At 40.0% G+C, this 23,513-nt stretch overlaps 1 protein-coding gene across 15 annotated transcripts in view; it reads left to right on the top strand.

Annotated features, from left to right (window-relative positions):
* EBF1 (EBF transcription factor 1) overlaps window positions 1-23,513 on the top strand; it is a 429,773-nt gene that overhangs the window by 315,127 nt on the left and 91,133 nt on the right. For 11 of the 15 annotated variants that reach the window (XM_055560798.1, XM_055560715.1, XM_055560697.1 and 8 more), the window contains one exon: window positions 8,426-8,559. In XM_055560798.1, coding sequence (XP_055416773.1) covers window positions 8,426-8,559 — 134 coding nt within the window. The remainder of the gene's footprint in view (window positions 1-8,425; window positions 8,560-23,513) is intronic. The other 4 variants (XM_055560723.1, XM_055560708.1, XM_055560737.1 and 1 more) reach the window with 1 other exon arrangement.

Genomic DNA, 23,513 nt, shown 5'->3' with positions numbered 1-23,513 from the left:
AACAAACAATTTTTGCATATTATGAAACAATGCTGTGTTGTGTGTCATTAAATCAAAAAGCCTTCAGCAAGTCTTTCAAGTGCAATTTAGAAGTTACAGGTACATCAAAATGTCAAGATTTTTCACTGCTCAATTGTTAAATAACCCTGTGTAGTGAACCTGCACAGAGTTCTGGATCACAAATAGACCAACTCAGACATCCCAAAGTGCTTGTCTTAGAATGTTCGGACTACAATTGTTCCACCAGGATTTCTGTCCTTCCTTTGTTCAGATCTGTGCCCACTGATTGTTGAGCAATTTTTTTTTTAAGTCAGAATAGAATAAGAAATTTGCAAAACAAACAGGAAGTGGATATAATTTGGGCTTGCTTTGTAGTTAGCATATGGCATAGTTTGGAACTTAGCTCTTCCACTAAGTTTAGATACCCCTAGATGACCCCACTGGGTTAACTGCGTTGATACAGATGGGTATTGGATCTACGTTTCCATCTAGTGACTATGAATCTTTACTTGTTTTCTGGGAGAGCCATTAATGTCAAAGCAAAGGGCTTTCTTGCCGAAAGAAGTCACTTTGGAATAAAGAATGGAAAACACTTGAAGTACTTGATCTCTTCATTTAATATTTAATAATTTAATTGCATCTCGTGTTGAGAAATATCTATACCATAGGTTACATTTCTCTTCAAAATGACAATCACACACAAGTACACACGGTGGAGGGTGGGGGAGACAGAAGGAGGGAGGCTCTTTTGTATATATAGTATATGATTCTTTGCCAAGTAATATCTAGATATGCTAGTGGATGGGGCAGTAAATGCAGACCAATAACAAAACCAAACCAAATAAAAACCCTAATAAACAATAAAATCCTTAAATGCATAAAGCAATTGTTAAAGAAAATATAAGGCAGAAATAAATTTGGTTACTCAAGTTAATAAGTGTTACAAAGAATGTTCCACCTTGAGTGAGAGAACATCAAATGTGTATATCTGTTTATTAGTTAACTAGGAGTCTGCAGTGAGGTTATGAAAGTGAAGTTTGTACCCCCTGGTGCTAGGATTCAGGTCAGGCATTATAACTGCTACTGGTGTCTAAGGCTTCCACTTGGAGAGGGTGTGAACTTAGAATAGATTCGCTTCCTGTACATGGTGAAAATTGACAGGGCCAGCCTTCCCATTCGGGTCAAACCCTCCATTCGCCTTCCTCCCTGGCTAGCAGCTACCGGTTGTCAGGATCAAAGAATGCAGGTGCTGCTGCTACTGAGCTGTGAGCCGTCAGGAAAGTCATCATTTCACTTAAAAGGAAAACCCAGCAAAACAATAGTCTGATTAAACAGGAAGGGCAGATAATCTGTTCACTGAGTCCAAGTTGGGGTACCTTGTATTCCCATCTCTGGAACCGTCTTGCGCCCAAGCATAACCTCACCAAAATCAAGTAGATATAAGGGAGAAAAAGGCCTGAGATTTTATGAGGTCACAAGTGTCCTGCAGAAAGGAGCTGAGCTCATGGGTTTCGCAACATTTTCTGCCAAGTCTCAAGAATTTGGGATAATAACATTAAAGTTAATTCCTCATTTCTGAAAAGATTGCCATTAATCTTCATTCCAGGCAAATGAGAACCTTAGGCATAAACATTCTAGTTTGTAAGTGCTGATGCCAAATCCACCTCCTCAGTAAACTTAGCTATGTTAGCAAGTCACTGGGTTGAAAGTTCCTAGGAAAGTTTTATAATACGTTATATGATCTGTGATGCTGAGACTATGATGTATTCTAGTAAATAAACTTGTTAGTTTATTATGATTATGACAGTAACTAATATATTAACAACTAGAATCCTATGTGCCTGGAACATAGTAAAACAGCAAACCCAAGCAGGCACTTGCTGCGTTTTCCCAGGAGTCTGTGAGGTGGTACCACTGCTGCTTAGAATGGATGAGAATAGAGAGGGTAAGTGACTGCTTCAAGGTCACACTGAGTGGTAAATGTGGAATTTGAACAGCTGGAGCTCTGGCCCATTTTCAGATGCTATAATACCCTGAATGTTAAAATCAACTTAACATAACTGCATCTTTCTATCTTTACTCAGAGGCCATTAAGGGCTGGTGCCAGCATCTTCACCTGCATTGTAAGCATTGGTATCTGCTCTGTAGAAATGTTCATCAGTAGTAGAGAGTTCTAGATAACAGAATAGAATGCTGGAAAAAGAGGGCTTTCATTTTTGAATATAGCATATACAAAGGAAATGGAAAATAACCTTCAATGGAATTTTATTTTGAGATTTAAATGAGTTGAGAACTTTTCTGGATTTGTACTTTTTACCAACTAAGTGTTGTTTGCCAGTGGTATTTAAATACAGGGATGGAGAAAAGAACCAAACAACACATCTCTAATGAGACTTCATTATAATGGGACATCAACTGTCGCAAAAGCCTCATTTTAGGGAGAAGCGATGGTAAATGCTGCACCCAGGTCATCTGTTCGGCTACCCCAAACAAGAGAGGTATTGATCACGATACAAAGAGATTTCAGAGGCAAAAATAAGAGCAGCCCCAGGCCCCTGTTGATAGCTGTACACACCACTAATTCACCTCAATGGGCAGGCACCTCTGAGCTCAATTAACCCTTATTCCCAAGGCCACCCATAAACCCTGAGGTAAACATGGTTTTCCTGGCCCTGACTTTGTATCAGTGAAATAGATCATTTCTATTGGAGGCTGAGGGGCGATCCAGCTTATAAATTTACCTGCTAATAAAGAGGCTGATACTTCTAGTGTGGGTAAGCAGGCATTAGAATCTTGTAATACTGATTCTGTAAATCAGAAAATTTGAAACTGCTGAGGCCATCCATGATTTCTTCTACCTTCTGTGGCTATTGAAAGGAAATATAAATACTCTGCAAGGAGAGCAGGTGAGCGCAAATATCCCCTGGTGCAACTGTCTGTACACAGAACATTAGTTGTTAAATATGTACTGGAGCCTGAATGATTTCTTCTTCTTTTTTTTTTTTTTTCCTTCTTCTCATTCTTCCCTCTCTTTTCCTTCTCACCACAACCATTGTTCAGAAGCAAATTGGAAATCTGGTAATTAGGCCCTGACTCACGGTGTAGTATTAGAGTCCCGAGCCAAAGTTCAACACCCTGAAATGAAATTTAAACCAATTAATATGTTAGATTTTTATCGCTTGTCCGTGTTTTCTCAGCGATTCCCCCAGCACGTGGCCTTTATCAACTCTCATACAAACGCTAAAATGTGTGCCTGCTGCTAGTAAGACGGGAATGACATTAACATGGTACTCATAAAACAATCAGAGCAGAGAAGCCCTCAAACAGGCAGGGCATAGTAATATTTAATAAAAGCACACACATAATCTTCAGAATTAGCATTTTGTGCCTTGCAGTACCTTTGGGAGAAGAGCTTTTATTTGTGGAGTGATCATTATTATAACAAAGAAGAGCTACCTAATAATTTCCACTTTAACTCTGCAATGTGCCACGAGCATTTCAGAGCCATTATGCTAAACTGTGGTAGTGTAATCATGTTATTGTCATAGTTTGAAGGAAGGAAAATCTCCTTTACTTGGGTGGCTGTTGGGGGTGGGAGGAGAGGTTTGGGGAAAAAAAAAAAAACCCAGACATATTTTTAATGAGATTTAGAAGCAGGAATTGGCTTACTGTCCTTGTGGATACCCAGAGTGTGAAAATCTATTGGTGAGGAAGGAAGAGTCTTTTATTAATTAAATCAAGATTTGGTCAGTAAAAGTGGTTTTGTATTCAAATCCACCCCTCTCCTCTATTCCATAATATTTCCTTCGAGATAGAATTGTGTTGATTATTGTACTCCTGGGTTGAGTTGAACTCTTTCATGAGACTTTTCACCTTCAGATTTCACTGAATACATCCACTGCGATTATTATGAACTGTCATTCTTCTGTATCTCTCTGGATATCCTGAGTGAAAGAAAAACAAGTCCATGGCTGCTGCAGATGTCCTCTGAGCTTTCTCAAAGAGAAGAAGGGGCGGGGGAAGGCTCAGGGTCTGTTAGTCACGACATCTGGGCTTTAAAAAAATTAGTTTATTCTAAAGCATACAGCTTTTATCTTTCACACAATTAAATGTTCTGCTGTTACCTTTTTAAAAATTAAAACATACTACCTTAGAAGCTGCTTGTTGAAAAATTCAAACCATACAGCTACCTATAGAGTAAAATTTAATAGTCTCTCTCTTCTCTAGTCACCTTCCTTTTTTGTATAGACCCACTGGGGATAGTTGGACATCCTTCCAGACTTTGGTCTATCACACCTGTTCACACATAACTACACACGTTCACGCCTATAGGCATATATATATATATATATATATATAATTTTATGATTAATAGAATCACACTATTCATTAAGCTACAAATTGTTTTTTTTGTGTGGTTTTTTTTTTACCTACTAACATATTTTGACATCTTTCCATGTCCGTTTATAGAATATTTTCATCTGTTCTAATGACCCTTGACATATCCTATATATGGATATATCATGATTTATTTAATCACTCCCTTATTTGGGGGGACAGTTAGACTTAAGCTTTTCACAATTAATACTGCAGTGAACATTTGGGTACCTGTAGTTTTAGGCACAGTTGAAAGTATTTCTTGGGCTGCTTTTAGTCTGGCAAGTTTGTGACTAGGGTAAAGGTAAGATGGCAGCCTATGAGTTAAATTTAAACATGTATACCTGTGGCGGATTCATTTTGATATTTGGCAAAACTAATACAATTATGTGAAGTTTAAAAATAAAAAAAATTTAAAAAAAATCCATAAACATTTTGTTTGACCTACACATTAAAAAAATGAATTAGTTGCCAGCATTTAAAGACTGGGAGAGCCACCCTGGTGGCTCAGAGGTTAAAGCATCTGCCTGGAATGCAGGAGACCAGGGTTCGATCCCTGGATCGGGAAGATCCCCTGGAGAAGGCAATGGCAACCCACTTGAGTACTCTTGCCTGGAGAATCCCATGGAGGGAGGAGCCTGGTAGGCTACAGTCCATGGGGTCGCAGAGAGTTGGACATGACTGAGCGACTTCACTTTCACTTCACTAAAGACTGGGAAATTTCGCGTAAAAATCTGGGCTCCTGGTTCCTTTTGAAAAATCAGAAGACCAGCTTACCCAGGGAGTGCATCTGTGTGGGGATACGAATGGCTGGAGCCTCCCCATTTCGGTGTCAGCAGCTAGCCATCTCATGCTTGCTCTGAGACCCTGGGCTGCTGTGTTCGCTTGTGTTTCTTGCCTTGGCTGGTGTGGATCTGTGAGTTCTTAACAGCTGCTCTTGAGCCTGATCCATTTAGCTAGTCACAGTGTCTTCTACCTTGCTTTGTTGACATTCTAGGGTTTTTTGTTTGGGGGACTGTCTCATGTCTTACTGAATACTTAGCATTCTTGACTTCAGGTTACTAAATGCCAGTAACATCCCTTCCTTAGCGCGCACTTTCAGTGGGTTAGCCCAGGATTCCTTTTACAGATTTTCCAATCTTCCCAGTAGGGGAGTAGGGAAGCTTCCCAAACAACTCCTCTTAAGACGGCTATGACATAGGTGTACAGGAGACATATATACCTGGAAAACTTTGAGGTCTCAGCTTATAAAGAGATGCCTAACTGACTTGTTCTGAGATTAGCACCTAGTCCCTCAGCAGGGATAGTGGATTATATTGAACACAAGGGTAGGATGGACCCAGGGATGCCTCTTTTTTCCTTTAGTACTTCTTCCAAGCCTTTTTTTTCCCTCCCCAAAAACTAAGAAGATGGTATCATATATTGTTTCTTCACCAGTGTTTCTCTACTAACTTGATGCTCATTTAGCTCCAACTAGTTGACCTGTTGGAGAAGGCAATAGCACCCCACTCCAGTACTCTTGCCTGGAAAATCCCATGGACGGAGGAGCCTGGTGGGCTGCAGTCCATGGGGTCGCGAAGAGTCGGACAAGACTGAGCGATTTGACTTTCACTTTTCACCTTCATGCATTGGAGAAGGAAATGGCACCCCACTCCAGTGTTCTTGCCTGGAGAATCCCAGGGAGAGGGGAGCCTGGTGGCTGCCGTCTATGGGGTCACACAGAGTCGGACACAACTGAAGTGACTTAGCAGTTGACCTGTAACTTTGTTTCTGAATGGTTGAAAACATTGTTAGATTCCTTAGGAAATGTTGGAACATATGTGCACACCATCTATACATATATGTACTTACATCACATAGATATATACATATATGTACTTATATCTATACATATACATATGTGTAATTACATGCCTTCTGTATACTACAATAGCAAATGGAAAAAAGAAAGCTGGTGCAAGTCTAAAATCTGCAGTTCTTGGCCATATGCTATTATAACTTCTTTGCCTGTAAGAGAGACTCTCAAAGATACACTAACATGCCCAGATGCCACCTTTTGTGCAATGATGAGAAAGCCCGGAGGCGCCCATACTTAACTAAAAGAACATGCCTATGTGAATAAAATAAAATAAAATTTAAAAACTCAGAAGAAATCCTTAAACTAATACAGGTAATAAGCACCAAGATTATTTTTTTTGGTTAATGAGGGCAATCACAGAGTCAGCATTTAATGATAGCATTGGATTCCACACTTTGCCATCAGAGAGACTCTTTCAGGACCAGTTCAGTAAAACCAATGTTCTATTCTTCTCAGAAGTATCAAAGGATATAGTAATACCTTTTCTATTCCACTCTAGCAACTAAATACTTATACTGAGTTAGGAATTAAGAATTAAGATTTTGAGACATTAACTAGAATGTGTCCAAAAACTGTTTATATTTTAAGACTTTTATATAGTTGTTAAATGTAGTTAATTTCTCTTATAAATTGCTTGGGATCATGCATCATGTTCTACCATTGGTTTGGGAGTACTCAGTCATGCATTTAAACATGGTTACTTTTAAAGGAAAATTTTATGAAAAAGTCCTATGCCTGTGGAACATTGATCCACAACCTTTATGAGTGTTAAAAATTGAACAAGAATTTTCAAGCCATGAATCATTTACATTTCCTTGATTAATTATTTTGTTTTTGGGAGAAAGTGAAGGAGAGAAAAGGCATCTGGACTGCCCAGTGTTAGTTGTAAAGGCACTGCTGTGAGTTCAGCCAACATGAAATGTTTAGTTTGGAAATTTCCAAATTTCTCTGTGCAATTTTTATAAGATTAATTTGACTCAAAATCAAACCCATTCTACTTGTTTGTATGGTGGCACGTGAGCCATGGTCCCTTAGGGCTGGGCTTTGTATTTTCTTTTCTTCTTGCAAAAGTTGAAGCATGACATTTTGCCAAATTTGACAAAGTCCAGTAATTTTTTGCCAGTTTTTTTCCCGTTAAAATTAACTGGTGCTCTCATTGGTTTCAATACTTGGAAAGTCAGTCTGGAGTACTTAATACACTTTTTTATTAAAGAAAAGGGTCTCATTTTCTCTCCTTACACAGTATCTCCTTTGCTTTGGAATTTTGCTTAGTTCTTGCACATAAAAGTGATCATGAAATAGCAGCATGGCATTGTGGAGCTAACAATTCTCAGTGGCACGAAAGTACTCCCTGAGAGATTTCTTTTATGCCCAGTAATTCTGTTGAAAGCACGCCATGCTCATCGGGCAAACCACCTCCAGTCTGGAATCGCAGTATTTGCAAATTATTTCCCATCTCCAAGGGCCATTTATAATGGAAAGAAAGGAGATAGGAAGTTTTGAAAAAGCCAGCTCTTGGGTTTTTTGCCTGGGAATGACAACCAAGCAAAGGTCATGGGACTTTCTGTGGTTCAGCCCTGACTCAGCCATTTGGTTACATAATTCACCCTGAATGACCTGCATACTTTGCATCTATAAAATGGGATCCATGACGTTTATTGCAAAAGATGTAATGGTTTTTATTCAGGAATATTGCTCCACTAGTGGTACAGACAGAAGGCACGGAACAAGAATGGTGTTCTGTTCCCGTCTTCTCTCCTTCTTCCCCTCACGTTGGACATGAATGTTTATCTGAAAATCTATGAGTTTTCTTTTCAGGAGATATATTTAATTATTAAGCAATTCTATAAGGTTTCTAGTATATTCCAAAATGTTATCCATGAAAAAAAATCTTTAGCATTTCATAAAAAAATTTTGCTGCTATGCTTTATTTCATAAGATTTCAGGTTTGAAAAGATTTGGGTAAAAATATCTGTATCTTAATAGAAACAAAGAAAATAAATGCTTTTAAAAACTGAAAATGCACCATGAAGTTTCAGGTCCTAACATACTAGGAAATGGCTGAGATCTTGAGGGACTTTCTGTTCGTGAAAAGATAAAAGATTTTTTTTTTTCTTTTTCTCAAGTCTCCCATCATTAAAGTTTGGTTCTAACAGCAGACTCCTTCTCTTTTTCATGTGTGTTGAAAAGCAGCTACTCCCTGTATCAAAGCCATCAGCCCGAGTGAAGGATGGACGACAGGAGGTGCGACTGTGATCATCATAGGGGACAATTTCTTTGATGGGTTACAGGTCATATTCGGTACCATGCTGGTCTGGAGTGAGGTAGGTGTTGTCTGAGCATGAATATCTAATAGCTTGGTCTACTTAAGGATACTGTCTACACTTGAATTTCTAATAGAGTGTATAGAATTTTGTGGTGCCAGTCTGGGTGGGCCAGCTCCAGTCTGCAGAACTCTGGAAACTAGGAAAGATGGGTTGGGTTTACCAGGAGACATCACTTTCTGTTGGAATGCCTTCCACCCACTGGCCCATCAGCCCCAGGAGAGTTTCGTCATTGTCCCCATGGGCAGGCCATGGTGCGGACGTCCTATTGTGTATTGAGAATGGGAAAGGAGGTACATACGCATTCACAAATATATATATAGGCAAAGCCCTGTAACAAGGTAGTGATTTGTGAACACTTGCAGATGGAGCCTACAAATATACATCCATCTTTAATGATCACCATTCATAGGACAGTAATAATCTAGGTGTAGGTGATTCTTGACTTACTCAGTGACTCCATCAAAGAGTGAGTGGTTTGCCAGGGGAACCTAGACTAACTGAGGGCTCTTTCCTGCCCTAGGAATTTATAACCTCCCAAGCATCTCAATATGGATCTTCAACCATATGAAAATGACTATGCTCTGATTTTGCAGTACTTTCCAAGCATTGTGATCATTATTTTAATTTGCCAGTTGACTTGCCTGGCAGTAATCAATGTTATCTCAAATTACAAAACATGAGTATCACCATTCTGAGAAGGCATGGCAAACTTGCCTTTGCTTTCTAAATACTGAAACTTGATTTCTTAGCCAGCATGCCCAGAGCGTGTTTTCTTTTATCTAACCCTAACCCTATTCCAAAGTTTAGAATAAAAATAGTGCTAGGGCTGCAGGAGACCATTGAGCTCACTTATATCTTACACACTTTACAAGTGGTCAAAGGATGACTAAACTTTGTTGAGATTTACTATACACTAGGCACTGTGCTGAGCCCTTGACATAGATTGTCTTAATCTTCCCTTTACACCACAGAGTAAATACTGCTAGTATGTATCTTTTCTTGATAAGGATACTGAAGCTTAGACTATGTATATATAGTGAGAGAGAGAGTCTAAGCATATATATATATATATATGCTTCCCTGGTGGCTCAATGGTAAAGAATCTGCCTACCAATGGAGAAAACTTGCAAGAGATGTGAGTTTGATACCTGGGTTGGTCAGGAAGATCCCCTGGAGGAGGAAATGGCAACACATTCCAGTATATTCTTGCCTGGGAAATCCCATGGACAGAGAAGCCTGGCAAGTTATAGTCCATGGGGTCGTAAAAGAGTTGGACACAACTTAGTGACTAAACAGCAACATATATATATATATATATATATATATATATATACACACACACACACACACACACATACACATACATACATATATATTATACATATATAATATATATCATACATATATAATATGTAAAAATATAATTATATTTTATATAATATGATAATTATATATATTTAACTACATAACCCAAAAGCAGCCATCCAGAGCCCATGGAGTATTAGTGATAGGTATGTAGCCATACAAAGGACTCAGTAGCAGAACTGGAGCTATAACTCGGGTTTTCTATCTCCATTCCTGGTTGTTTTCCCATGACACCATTGTTTAGCTCATCCAGATATTTGTATTGTGTTTTCTCTTTAGAGGGGCTCCAGAGATAAGCAAAAAGTTAAGACTGTGCTGGCTGAGTACGTTTATCTTTCCAAAGCAGAGCCTGCCCTTCTTTTAAGCCTTCTGTGTACATATCTCACTGCCAAGAACCCACTCTGGCAAGCCCCTTGCCAGCCCATGCTGCCACTGCATTTGTATTTCCCACATGGGTGACAAGCAGCAAGCTCTTGCTCAGAGAATCAAGGCTCCCAGTAGAGTTGAATCAGGGATGAACTTCCTGGTCCACCAAACTGATTGTTGTCCAAGTTGGAACATGCCACACGTGAAGGTGAACTGCACTCCCTTGGCCGCTGCACCCCTTCTTTGTTGGAAACATTGGTTTGTAAAATTAGAAGCTCCACATACTTGGTGTATGTTGCTTGCAAGTTGGTGTCTTCATTGCTGCTGGAGGCAGGGGTGCTCACAAGGACAACCTTTCCCAGGTCCCGTAGGCTGTCTTCATCCCTTCCTATCTCACATTCTGTTGCTTGTCCCGGACCTTGTGAGAGGGGAAGAGTAAATAGAACATGAACTTTTTAATCCAGATCATAGTAGCCACAGTGAAGCTTGAGAGGTGGGGGGATCAAATCAGAAGTCTATTTTACCCTGAGAGTAAGTGAGGTTAGTGTGAGGCTTCCTTTACAAGCTTGTGCCTGTCTGAAGCCAGGTGTACTGTGTTGGATGTGGTACACATCAGGAAATTATTCATTTGTTCCTCCACCTTGTCCAGGTCCCCCAGTTTCCTCTTGGTTCTCCTCTTTCTTGTCCTCTTTTGGGAACAGAAAAGGGAGGTTAAATTCTAACTTAGGTTTGTCTAAATTGCTTTAAAAGAAAGAAAGTGAAAGACGTTCAGTTGTGTCTGACTCTTGGCGATCCCATGGACTACAGTCCATGGAATTCTGTAGGCCAGAATACTGGAATGGGTAGCCTTTCCCTTCTCCAGGGGATCTTCCCAACCAAGGGATCAAACTCAGGTCTCCCACACTGCGTGTGGATTCTTTTTCAGCTGAGCCAGAAGGGAAGCCCAAAATTGCTTAAAGAATCTGTTTCCATAAACAAAATCAATGCACATCATGAAAAGGAAATCCATTGAGGCGATACCTTTGTCCTCCTCCTCCTCCTCCCTCCTCCATCCCTGCCTTGCTTATACCAGAAGTCCCTTGCAGTGGATCTGGGGGGTCCAGTTGGGAGGTGAGGGTCGGGGGTACATTCACTTTCTTTGCCCACCTCCTTCTCCCAAGCTGCTCTTATTTGTGGCTCTATCATAAATCAGCTCTGACCCTTTCCTGGTGAAAGCCCACTATGTAGTGTCCCAAAATCTTTTAGCAGATGTGTTGCATTCAGTCGCATCCAACTCTTCACATCACCAGGCTTCTCTGTCCATGCAATTCTCCAGACAAGAATACTGGAGTGGATTGCCGTTTCCTTCTCCAGGGGATCTTCCCAACCCAAGGATCAAACCTGTATCTCTTGTACCTCCTGGATTGCAGGCGGATTCTTTACCACTGTGCCACCTGGGAAGCCAGGTTTTAGCAGATAAATCCCCTGCAGCATGAGCAGTTGAGTGTCTGGATGGAGGACTTTAATTTGGGCTGTTATCATCATGATGGTCCTGACATTTAGAAAGATGAGTCTTGGAGAGGTGAACTTTTTATAAATATGCTAAACTATTTACAAATGTAGATTTTCATACAGGCTATTTGACAGATATAATGCTCTCCCTTTTTTAGTGCAGGGAGAGAATCTGGTACTGTTCCAAGTCCCCCAGTCTACCGTATACTGATGAGAAGTTGAGAAATGGCTCACATGTACTGAGGGCTTTCATGTATAAGCACTTCATGAATATTATCTTATTCAATCCTTTTTTCCCTGGTGGCTCAGATGGTAAAGCATCTGTCTACAATGCGGTAGACCTGGGTTTGATCCCTGGGTTGGGAAGATCCCCTGGAGAAGGAAATGGCAATCCACTCCAGGACTATTACCTGGAAAACCACATGGACAGAGGAGCCTTATAGGCTACAGTCCGTGGAGTCGCAAAGAGTCAGACACGACTGAGCGACTTCACTTTATAGCCTTATGTTAGATACATATAAGTAAACTGAGTGTCAGAGAGGTTCAGAAACTTACCACCATCACACAGACACAGATAGTGCTAGAGATGGGATTTGAACCACCATGAATGTTTCTAAGAAGGAAATACAAGCCCAAGTTAATGAGAGAGCAAGTGGGTGGAATTTTGAGAGCAAAGGACAGAAAGAAGAGAAAAAAGACACGCATAGTAACCCAAGTGGTACAGTAGTAGGAGTAGTAACAGCAACAGTAGTAGTGACTGAGGCCCTTTTTTGATCAGTATTAAAGTACGTGCCTTTTATTTTGGCAGGCACAAAGAACCGGGGCCGTGTCTCCAGGCTTCCACTGAGTAGAATCAAAGCTTGGTAACTGTGAATATTAAGAGAAGATTATCTATGAAAGTAGAGTAGGACTAGTATTAGCTAACATTCATTGAGTGCTTAGTTCCTGCCGGGTACTATGCCAAGTGTTTGCTAAGGCTCTTTGTGACATGGTGACAGCTCACGTGTACAGCATGTTCTCCTTTTACTGATGGGGCAATTGAACTTGGGGAAGTTAAATAAGCTGTCCAGTTATCAAGTTCTGGAGATGGGATGTGAATCTATACAGCCCAACTCCTGAGCTCACTTTAACTGTCCACGATTTGTCCAGTCGCTAAGTTGTGTCCGACTCTTTGTGACCACATGAACTACAGCACGCCAGGCGTCCCTGTCCTTCACTATATCCCAGAGTTTGCTCAAACTCATGTCCATGGAGTCAGTGATGTCATTCAACCATCTCATCCTCTGTTGCCTGCTTCTCTTGCCCTCAATTTTCCCAGAATCAGGATCTTTTCCAGTGAGTTGGTTCTTTGCATCAAGTGGCCAAAGTATAGGAGCTTCAGCATCAGTCCTTCCAATGAATATTCAGGGTTGATTTCCTTTAGAATTGGCTAGTTTGATCTCCTTGATGTCCAAGGGACTGTCAAGAGTCTTCTCTAGCACCACAGTTTGAAATCATCACTTCTTCAAGGATACCCAGCCTTCTTTATGGTCCAGCTCTCTTGATTTAGCCTATGCCAAATGTTTACCCTAGGGTTTTTTTTTTTTTTTTTTTTACCATATCAGACCAGGGTGGACTTGCCTTTGATGCCTTATACTGGAGAGTATCTTAACAGTCACTATCACCTCCCAAGGTAAGCTAGACTTGTCATGTAGAGGATCAGAAGTAAGCAATCCTTTCATTTTCTAGTTGTATAAATTTGTGAGTGGAGCCATTGACATATAGGAAGAGTTTAGCTTTAGAAGAGTATGTGCTTTGTGTTAGAGGCAGAAGACAACCTCTTACTTGTTCCATATAAGTGACTAAATTACTTACATATTTAAGACAGTTAACCTGTCTGGGCCTCTTCTCTAGGACCCCGATCTATCCAAAGTCTTTGTCCCTGGTCACATTGTCTCTTGAGATTATGCCACCTCTGAAATCTAGTACTTTTAAGTAGACTTTTCTCTCTTCTCCATTTCCTCACTCTGTAGCCCAAAGCACTCAGGAAGCAGGCTGGTGGGCCAGGACAAGGAGATAACATTTTAGATTAGCAGCTGATGCTATAATTTGGAGACTATTTTTAGCTAAAGAATTTAAAAAAGAGCCAGAGAAAATAGGGCTGGTTTAATTTACCCTCATCTGTGCCCATTCCCTACCAGCCCAGTCTTTTGCAAATGAGTAGTTCAGTTTAGCTCGCTGATTGCCCCCTGAGGGTTGGAAGAAAGAAAGGTGGCAGCCTACTGCTCCTAACTCAGGGCTGCCTTCTGTGAACTCCCGAGTTTGGGGTGAACTACACGGCATTCTTGAGAATGTGGTCTGCCATCTTTGTTACTCTTCCTTATTGCTTCTGACCCTTTCTCTTCTCTCTATTTTTACAAAGCAAATTATTTTACTGATACTTTGGTACTCCTTAACATGTTTTACCCCAGAAGACTTTAAAAAAATTTTTGTAGTATTTTACATATAAAACCAGATAAACCAACAGGGTTGATATGTGCTAAGATGGGTTCAGTTTTTTCTTGAATACAGATGTATTTTGTTGTTGCTTTCCTATCACCCTGTGATTAGGAGGAGGGAGGGGCTCCTGCTACTGGTTTGCAGAGCTAATTGTTCAATTTTTAATATCTTTCTAACTTCTAAACAACAAGTACTGGTTGGCTTGCCTGCTGTTATCTAACACTGGAGTAGGTACTGTGGAGGATTAATGTTAGGCTTTGTGAGACCTGGTATTTTATTTAGAAAGACAGCTTGCTCTCATGTAGAAACTTAGAGAGTTCCAAATTTATGCAATGCAGAGTTAAATTTGTGGTTTAAAATTCTAGGCAAGGTTCTAGAAGGCAGAGAGAATAGTATAGTTAGAAGTAGACTGCTTGAATAACCAATCAGGTTTCTAGTCTGTCCAGGTGGTCTCTGTGGTGGACTCTTGAGGCTCTCAGGGTCCTTTTAATTAGTCATTGACAAATCTGAGAGAATGTATACAGCTTAAGGTAGTTATTTGGTGTTCAGTCCCAAAGTTGTGTCCAACTCTTTGTGACCCCATGGACTTGGAGTTCTCCAGGAATTCTCCCGGCCAGAATACTGGAGTGCATAGCCTTTCCCTTCTCCTGGGATCTTCACAACCCAGGGATCAAACCCAGGTCTCCCGCATTGCAGGTGGATTCTTTACCAGTTGAGCCACAAGGGAAGCCCAAGAATACTGGAGTGGATATCCAATCTCTTCTCTAGTGGGTCTTCCCAACCCAAGAATCAAACTGGGGTCTCCTTCATTGCAGGAGGATTCCTTACCAACTGAGCTATCAGGGAAGCCCAAATGTGAGAAATGTGGAGTCAGATAAATTCAGCTGGTCTTGTTTTAGAGCTTTTGGGGTACTTACATGCATTTGACTATCTAAAACATAGTATGCTGCATGTCCCAAACTTTGTGACCAAGTTCAATTCAGTTGCTCAGTTGTGTCTGACTCTTTGCGACCCCATGGACCACAGCACATGAGGCCTCCCTGTCCATCACCAACTCCCAGAGTTTACCCAAACTCATGTCCATTGAGTCAGTGATGCCATCCCATTATCTCATCCTCTGTCGTCCCCTTTTTCTCCTTCCTTCAATCTTGCCCAGCATCAGGGTATTTTCCAATGAGTCAGCTCTTTGCATCAGGTAGCCAAAGTATTGTAGTTTCAGCTTCAGCATCAGCCATTCCAATGAACACTCAGGACTGATCTCCTTTAGGATGGACTGGTTGGATCTCCTTGCAGTCCAAGAGACTGTCAAGAGTCTTCTTCAACACCACAGTTCAAAAGTATCAATTCTTTGGTGGTCAGCTTTCTCTATAGTCCAACTCTCAAATCCATACATGACCACTGGAAAAACTGTAGCCTTGACTAGATGGACCTTTGTTGGCAGAGTCAAGTCTCTGCTTTTTAATATGCTGTCCAGGTTGGTCATACCTTTCCTTCCAAGGAGTAAGCATCTTTTAATTTCATGGCTGCAATCACCATCTGCAGTGATTTTGGAGCCCCGCAAAATAAAGTCAGCCACTGTTTCCACTGTTTACCCATCTATTTGCCATGAAGTGATGGGACCGGATGGCATGATCTTAGTTTTCTGAATGTTGAGCTTTAAGCCAACTTTTCACTCTCCTCTTTCACTTTCAAGACGCTCTTTAGTTCCTCTTCACTTTCTGCCATAAGGGTGGTGTCATCTGCATATCTGAGGTTACTGATATTTCTCCCGGCAATCTTGATTCCAGCTTGTGCTTCTTCTAGCCCAGCATTTCTCATGATGTACTCTGCATATAAGTTAAATAAGTAGAGTGACAACATACAGCCTTGATGTACTCCTTTTCCTATTTGGAACCAGTCTGTTTTTTCCATGTCCAGTTCTAACTGCTGCTTCTTTACCTGCATACAGATTTCTCAAGAGGCAAGTCAGGTGGTCTGGTCTTCCCATTTCTTTCAGAATTTTCCACAGTTTATTTTTATCCAGACAGTCAAAGGCTTTGGCATAATCAATAAAGCAGAAATAGATGTTTTTCTGGAACTCACTTGCTTTTTCCATGATCCAGCGGATGTTGGCAATTTGATCTCTGGTTCTTCTACCTTTTCTAAAACCAGCTTGAACATCTGGAAGTTTGTGGTTCACATATTGCTGAAGCCTGGCTTGGAGAATTTTGAGCATTACTAGCGTGTGAGATGACTGCAATTGTGTGGTAGTTTGAGCATTCTTTGGCATTGCCTTTCTTTGGGATTGGAATGAAAGCTGACCTTTTCCAGTCCTGTGGCCACTGCTGAGTTTTCCAAATTTGCTGGCATATTGAGTGCAGCACTTTCACAGCATCATCTTTTAGGATTTGAAATAGCTCAACTGGAATTCCATCACCTCCACTAGCTTTGTTCGTACAGTTGCTTCCTAAGGCCCACTTGACTTCACATTCCAGGATGTCTGGCTCTAGGTCAGTGATCACACCATTGTCATTATCTGGGTCGTGAAGATCTTTTTTATACAGTTCTTCTGTGTATTCTTGCCATCTCTTCTTAATAGCTTCTTCTTCTGTTAGGTCCATACCATTTCTGTCCTTTATTGAGCCCATCTTTGCATGAAATGTTCCCTTGGTATGTCTGATTTCCTTGAAGAGATCTCTAGTCTTTCCTATTTTATTGTTTTCCTCTATTTCTTTGCACTAATCGCTGAGGGAGGCTTTCTTATGTCTCCTTGCTATTTTTTGGAACGCTGCATTCAAATGGGTATATCTTTCCTTTCTCCTTTGCTTTTTGCTTCTCTTCTTTTCACAGCTATTTGTAAGGCCTCCTCAGACAGCCATTTTGCTTTTTTTCATTTCCTTTTCTTGGGGATGGTCTTGATCCCTGTCTCCTCTACAATGTCATGAACCTCATTCCATAGTTCATCAGGCACTCTGTCTATCAGATCTAGTCCCTTAAATGTATTTCTCACTTCCGCTGTATAATCATAAGGGATTTGATTTAGGCCATACCTGAATGGTCTAGTGGTTTTCCCTATTTTCTTCAATATAAGTCTGAATTTGATGATAAGGAGTTCATGATCTCAGCCACAGTCAGCTCCCAGTCTTGTTTTTTTCTGACTGTATAGAGTTTCTCCATCCTTGGCTGCAAAGAATATAATCAATCTGATTTTGGTGTCGACCATGTGGCAATGTCCATGTGTAGTCTTCTCTTGTGTTGTTGGAAGAGGGTGTTTGCTATGACCAGTGTGTTCTCTTGGAAAAACTCTATTATCCTTTGCTCTGCTTCATTTTGTACTCGAAGGCCAAATTTGCCTGTTACTCCAGGTGTTTCTTGTGACCACAGAACCCTTTCCCCCCACCAGGAATCACCTTATAGAAAGATATGTTAACAATGGCTGAAGTCCATGTGGATTTCATGTTAATGAAGTAAAGTCATGCAACCCAGTCATGAAGTGATTGGGCTGGAGTAGATATAAGAAAATCTGAAATATTTGCAGAGTATTATTCAGCTTAGACTAACAATGTTTGGAGCCATTCTTATTTAATGCTGCAAGGCTCTGAACAGAAATTCAATCATATTTTGCAACTGGTTTTAGTCCTTGTACACTTGGCATTAGATGCCATGTGATTTTGTAGGACAGCTATATTTAAAGATTGCCAGGACCGTTTATCTCAGATGGGAGAAGTCAGAGTTACATCACTGTATGAACTGATTAGCCTCATCCAAGGGTCATACATTTTCTTTTTAATCCAGATGGATGTTTTCTTCAATTGCATTCCCAGAGAAAGGGAAAAGGCAAAAGAAGCCACTACAGGAGAGACCTCTGGATGATTGTAGTTAGGTAAATGGCAGCTTGTGGGGCTGAGAAGAAATTTTGCTGCCTGAATCCAAAAGTTTGAAAATAAGATTTTAAATACAGTTTTTATTTTCTGTCTTCCTTCCTTTCCATATCTGCTTTCTTTTAATTTAAATTTTTATTATTATTTATTTTTTAATTGGAGTGTAATTGCTTTACAATGTTGTGTTAGTTTCTGCTGTACAACAACATGAATCAGCTATAAGTATACATACATCTGCTCCTTCTTGAGCCTCCCTCCCACCTCCACCCTCCCATTCTGCCTCTCTAAGTCATCACAGAGCACCCAGCTGAGCTTCCTGTGCTACATGGAAGCTTCCCACTAGCTATCTGTTTTACATATAGTAGTGTATGTATCTACTTTCCATTCTCATTCGTGCACATAGCTCAGAGGGAGGGTTGTAAATAAAAATAAATGGTATTTTCTCTTCTGTGACATCGAAGAATGAATGACTACAACTCGTACTTGTTCCCACTATAAGTTTCTGAGGCCTTATATCTGGCCTTGATTTTTACTGAACCACATGCAGAGTCACGAAATTTTGAGGACTTTGAGGAGTCTTTCCAGTTGTTAGATGCAGCTCTTTTATTTTGAAAGTGAGGCAAAAGAGGTTCTGGAGCTTGCTGGTGCAGTGACTTGCTCTGGTTAGCTGCTTGGTCACAACTGAAGTGACTTAGCAGCAGCAGCAGCAGCCGGGGTTTTAGCCCAGTTCTCCAGACTCCAACTGTACTGCCCATTCAATTTTCTTTTCTATCAATGTTTCTCATGACATTTCCCTAGTTTTGTTTTGTTTTGTTTTGTTTTGTTTTTAGCATGTGTCCATGTGCTAAGTTGCTTCAGTCACATCTGACTCTTTGCGACCCAGTGGACTGTATCTCACCAGGCTCCTCTGTCCATGGGATTCTCCAGGCAAGAATACTGGAGTGGGTTGCCATGCCCTTCTCCAGGGGCTCTTCTGAACCCATCGACTAAACCTACGTCTCTTGCATCTCCTGCATTGGCAGGCGGGTTCTTTACCACTAGTGCCACCAGACTTCCTTATATTTACTAAACCATCCCAAGTTTTATACATGATGGCATCACCATTCCAATGACTATTATGTGTAACACATTTATATGAGATACAATTCCACTAAAATCAAAAAGAAAATTAAGAAAGGTGGAGAAAGACATTGTCTCAAATATCATCTCTTTCAAAAATTTATAATATAAATAGGGTACAGTGTAAACAGCTGTGTCATTTATTTTACAAATATTGAAGCTTACAGGTATAAATTTAATTTAAAGTTTATTAAATGCACAGGCTTTAAATAATTCCTAGTTCCCTACTTTTTCCTAAATATATGTTTCCAACTCTATATTCCACATATACTTATTGATCATCTATTAGGAGGCAGATGTTTAATGCCAAGTTGTACACTTCATTCATTAAGAATAAAAAGAGCAGTGTGAATCACTTATATCACACTTTGAGTATGGCTCTGATAAATACCTTTCACGTTCAACTTATCTTATAGGGAATGATTTCTAAATGAGTCAGCATATTTAAAAACAATGTAAAAATAGTCTAGTTGTCTTTTTAATATAGTCACATAGTTACAAACATGCTCAACTTATTCTTTAAAATGCTCTAGTCTGTATAGTTATTTTTAATGACTAAGGAATTTTAAATCTATCATCTATGTTGATAATTATGAGATAGTTAAAAACACATTTAGGTTGACATTTTCAGTTATTTGTTTACAGTGCATTCAAAATGTACACATATGTAACTTAAAAATGGAAAAACCCAAAGTGTGATGCATTTCTAATTTTAACAAGAATCAAGGACAGAATTCACACCTGGCTGTAGTCTTGTGACTTTAGTGAAGGAAATCGATATTTATATAGCGTTGTGCTGATTTCATCCATGTGTTCAGTGCTTACTGCTGGAATGGCTCCCTGATGATCTGAGCTGAAATCTTCCTCCTGATCAGCCTTACTGGTTTCCTATTTCCTAAAGCCATGATGCTGTCGTTTGGGATTCAAGCACAGCCATGTAACGCTTTGACCTTTCTTCTCTGCATCCTAACCCGTCATTCATCTTAACTTCTGCTTCAATCACAATGAGTTGTTTGCAGCTCTTTATGCCTGCGTTAATTTCTCTCCTCTGTGTGTTTGTTTATTCCATTCCTCCTTCCACAATGCCTTTCCCTCTTTTCTGTGCCCAGATACATCTGTCCTTTAAGATCCCCCCAAAACATTTTTTTTTTTGGTCCGTGAAATCTTCCCTCACATCTCTAGATATAAAATATTTTCTCTTCTTTGTAAATTCCTAATATACTTATCTGTACCATCTTATGTTCCTTATCACTTCCTATTCTGACTTATGAGGCTGTTCTCTGCCTTGAAGGCAGGATCTATACTGAATTCAGCTTAGTCCTTTACCGTGTCTAGCACAGAGCCTTACATGTTAGAGGCATTAATTTATACCAAATAGTGTTGAATGACACGACTTCTACTTTCTTTTGGTCATTCATTCATTCAAGCAGACAAATGCTATTTTTTAGCAACTGTTATATTCAATGCTGCATCATAGTGTCAGTACCAGATAGATTGCAGTTTAGGTTTTGTTAATACAGGTATAATTAGGTAGCTTATATTTAGGTATATTTATTGTGCAATAAGGATGCACATAAATACCTTAGTGTAAATCTGTTGGTTATGGTGAGGATTAAGTAGTAATAAAACTAACACTTTTTAAGTGATGGATAATGTGAGGCCTTCACCTAAACTCATTATAGGTGTTAAGTCAATTAACCCTATAATAAATGTAGGAGACTTGCAGGAGATGCCGGTTCGATCCCTAGGTTGGGAAGATCCCCTGGAGAAGAAAATGGCAACCTACTTCAGTATTCTTGCCTGGGAAATCCATGGACAGGGGAAACTGGTGGGCTACAGTGCATGGGGCCACAAAAGAGACATGACGAAGTGACTAAACAGCAACACTAGTTAGATAGCTAGCTCCTCCCCTTTCCCAGACGACACCGAATCCAGAGAGGTTGAGTGACTTTCAGAAGATCCCACAGCTGGTAATTTGCAAAATCTGGTCTTGAACCAAAATCCATTTGACTCTAGAGTTATCTTTTAACCATCTAAAAAGAATGCAGTGTAACCCCAGGGACCCAGAGAAGACCGTTGTAGAGTCATTGCAACTCTCCAGAATTCAGCATGAAACCGGAAGTGAGCAAAAAACAACAAGAAAAAAAGGTAAATAAGATAACAGATTTTGAGGTAACCAGAACAGGAGTTTTAAACAAACTATGTTATCTGTTTTCCCAGAACATAGCAAATTAGAAGGAGCAAAGTATAGGCGGGTTATTAGAAGAAGGCTCGTTGACAGCAGAAGTGACAGCCTTAATGTCAAGGGCAGGAAAGGAAAACCTAAAAAGCAGATGCAGAACTATATTACTGTACTGCACGTTAATGACTGTTCATAATGACAGTGGCCCTGAGTAATCAAGAAAGAGATGGCAATTATATTCAATATCTTCTGTCTGAAACAGCAAGATGTGTGTAACGTGTCCTCGAAAGATTTCAGTGAAAGCACAGTGTTTAGGGTGTTGGCTTCAGTTTTCTGCAGAGCTCACTTCCTGGAGGCACGTGTTAAATTGGGAATTACTGAATATATGTGCAAGGATCACTGTAAATGGGATGCAGACAGGAACTATACCGTCCAAGAACATTAGAATGAGTCACTCTTTAGTGTCTTACAGCTTTGATATCCTTTTCTTAGAGCTCCGCAAGAACCTGAAAGACTTTTTGGTGAAAGGTGAATTCACAGCTTGCTACTCTACCTTTTGGTTCTTGTGTTTTTCGTTCCTAATTCCTATATCTTTGCAGGCGAGATTGTGCCCTGCAAATGGCCAACTTTGATGACAAACACTCAGCCCCTTCCAAAGATGTATCTGGCCTTTCTTTTTCTTTTATATTTTAATTTGCAAACAAAGAAAGCAACAACCCAGGACCCTAAGCCGGGCCCAACTACGGAATGATATTCCTTCTTGACTGAATGTAGAAAAACAAGCCTCGAGAAAGAGCCCATTGTACACTTTCAAACCACAGGGGCTGGCGTTACTGGTGTCCAGTCCGCTCCGTCTGGAATACTCTGGACCTCAGAAACTCACCAGCGCTTTTCCAGCTCCCAGATGGTCAGGACGGGATCCAGTCTTTAATGGGGCCCAATTGGCACAAGATTTACATCCTGGGAAGAGAGCTGGAGAAAGTTTATTTAAAAAATAAATTACCGAAAAATAAATAAATCAATCAACCCACAAAAACCAAAGGTAGTTCAAGTATAATGTATTTATTTTAGCCTTTTTCTCCTCGATCTGTTATTTTGAAAGATGATCTTATTGCTGTTTTGTTTTGTACAATTAACTGCATTGATTTAGGGACCTGGTTAGTTTCTTGGTCAGAAGAATTGGGCAGTATATTTTTGTGAATGTTTAATGAGGCTGCCAGGAAGTCTGTGGGAGCAAAGTTAAAAAAAATTTTTTTTTTCTTCAGTATAAAAAGTTTTTTTTGAATGGAGTAGTATTGATGATATCTTTTTGGCGGATGCATAAGGGATGTTATTGAATCTTTACTAATTATTAGTGGCAGTTAACGGTGTCACAGTATTTACTCATTCAATCTTCAACAAGTATTTATTGAATGTCTGCTAATTTCCCAGGCACTCTTAAAACTGGAAACAGAGTAGAGAAAACAAGAAGGACCAAGTTCATATCCTATGGGGCTTGTATTCTCATTGGGAGATGCAGACAGTCAATTGGAAAATAGATCTCTATCTCTTCTCTATGTGTCTGTGTCTATGTCGATACCGATATGAGAGAAATTTTAGACGGCCTTAGGAGATACTGCTGACTGTTCAAAAGCTAGATTTTAAATCCCCTATTTAACTCAGTTTTTGCTACTTCAGTTTCCAAAGTCTCCTCTGCAATTCATACATAAAGTTTATCTTTGGGAATTCATGTGACCCAACATATTTTGCTAAACATTGGTTTAGTTATTTTCTTGAAGGGACAAAAGGAAACCAGAATGTTTGTGAAACAGTAAATGCTTCCACAGGCTTTCTCTCACGTTCCCTGAGAAATCGTATACTGCCTTTGAGACAGGCAATTCTTGGGAATGAAAAAATCTGTCTTACGAAACCCAAGGAACTCTGATTAGGGAACAAACCAGAATACACTGAGGAACTTGGGAGAAGAACTGGCATTCCTTGATTTATGTTGTATCCACTTCAGGGAAATAGAGATAAAATATGTAGGTTCAGCCAGCACAGTCCCCCAGCATACATGCTGATCATATTTCAGCTTTCTTTAAGAACTCCAG

This window comes from Bubalus kerabau, chromosome 1, assembly GCF_029407905.1.
Source record: "Bubalus kerabau isolate K-KA32 ecotype Philippines breed swamp buffalo chromosome 1, PCC_UOA_SB_1v2, whole genome shotgun sequence".
Classification (NCBI taxonomy): domain Eukaryota; kingdom Metazoa; phylum Chordata; class Mammalia; order Artiodactyla; family Bovidae; genus Bubalus; species Bubalus kerabau.
The sequence above is the reverse complement of the archived record's forward strand: the minus strand, read 5'-3'. Positions and strand labels throughout refer to the sequence as shown.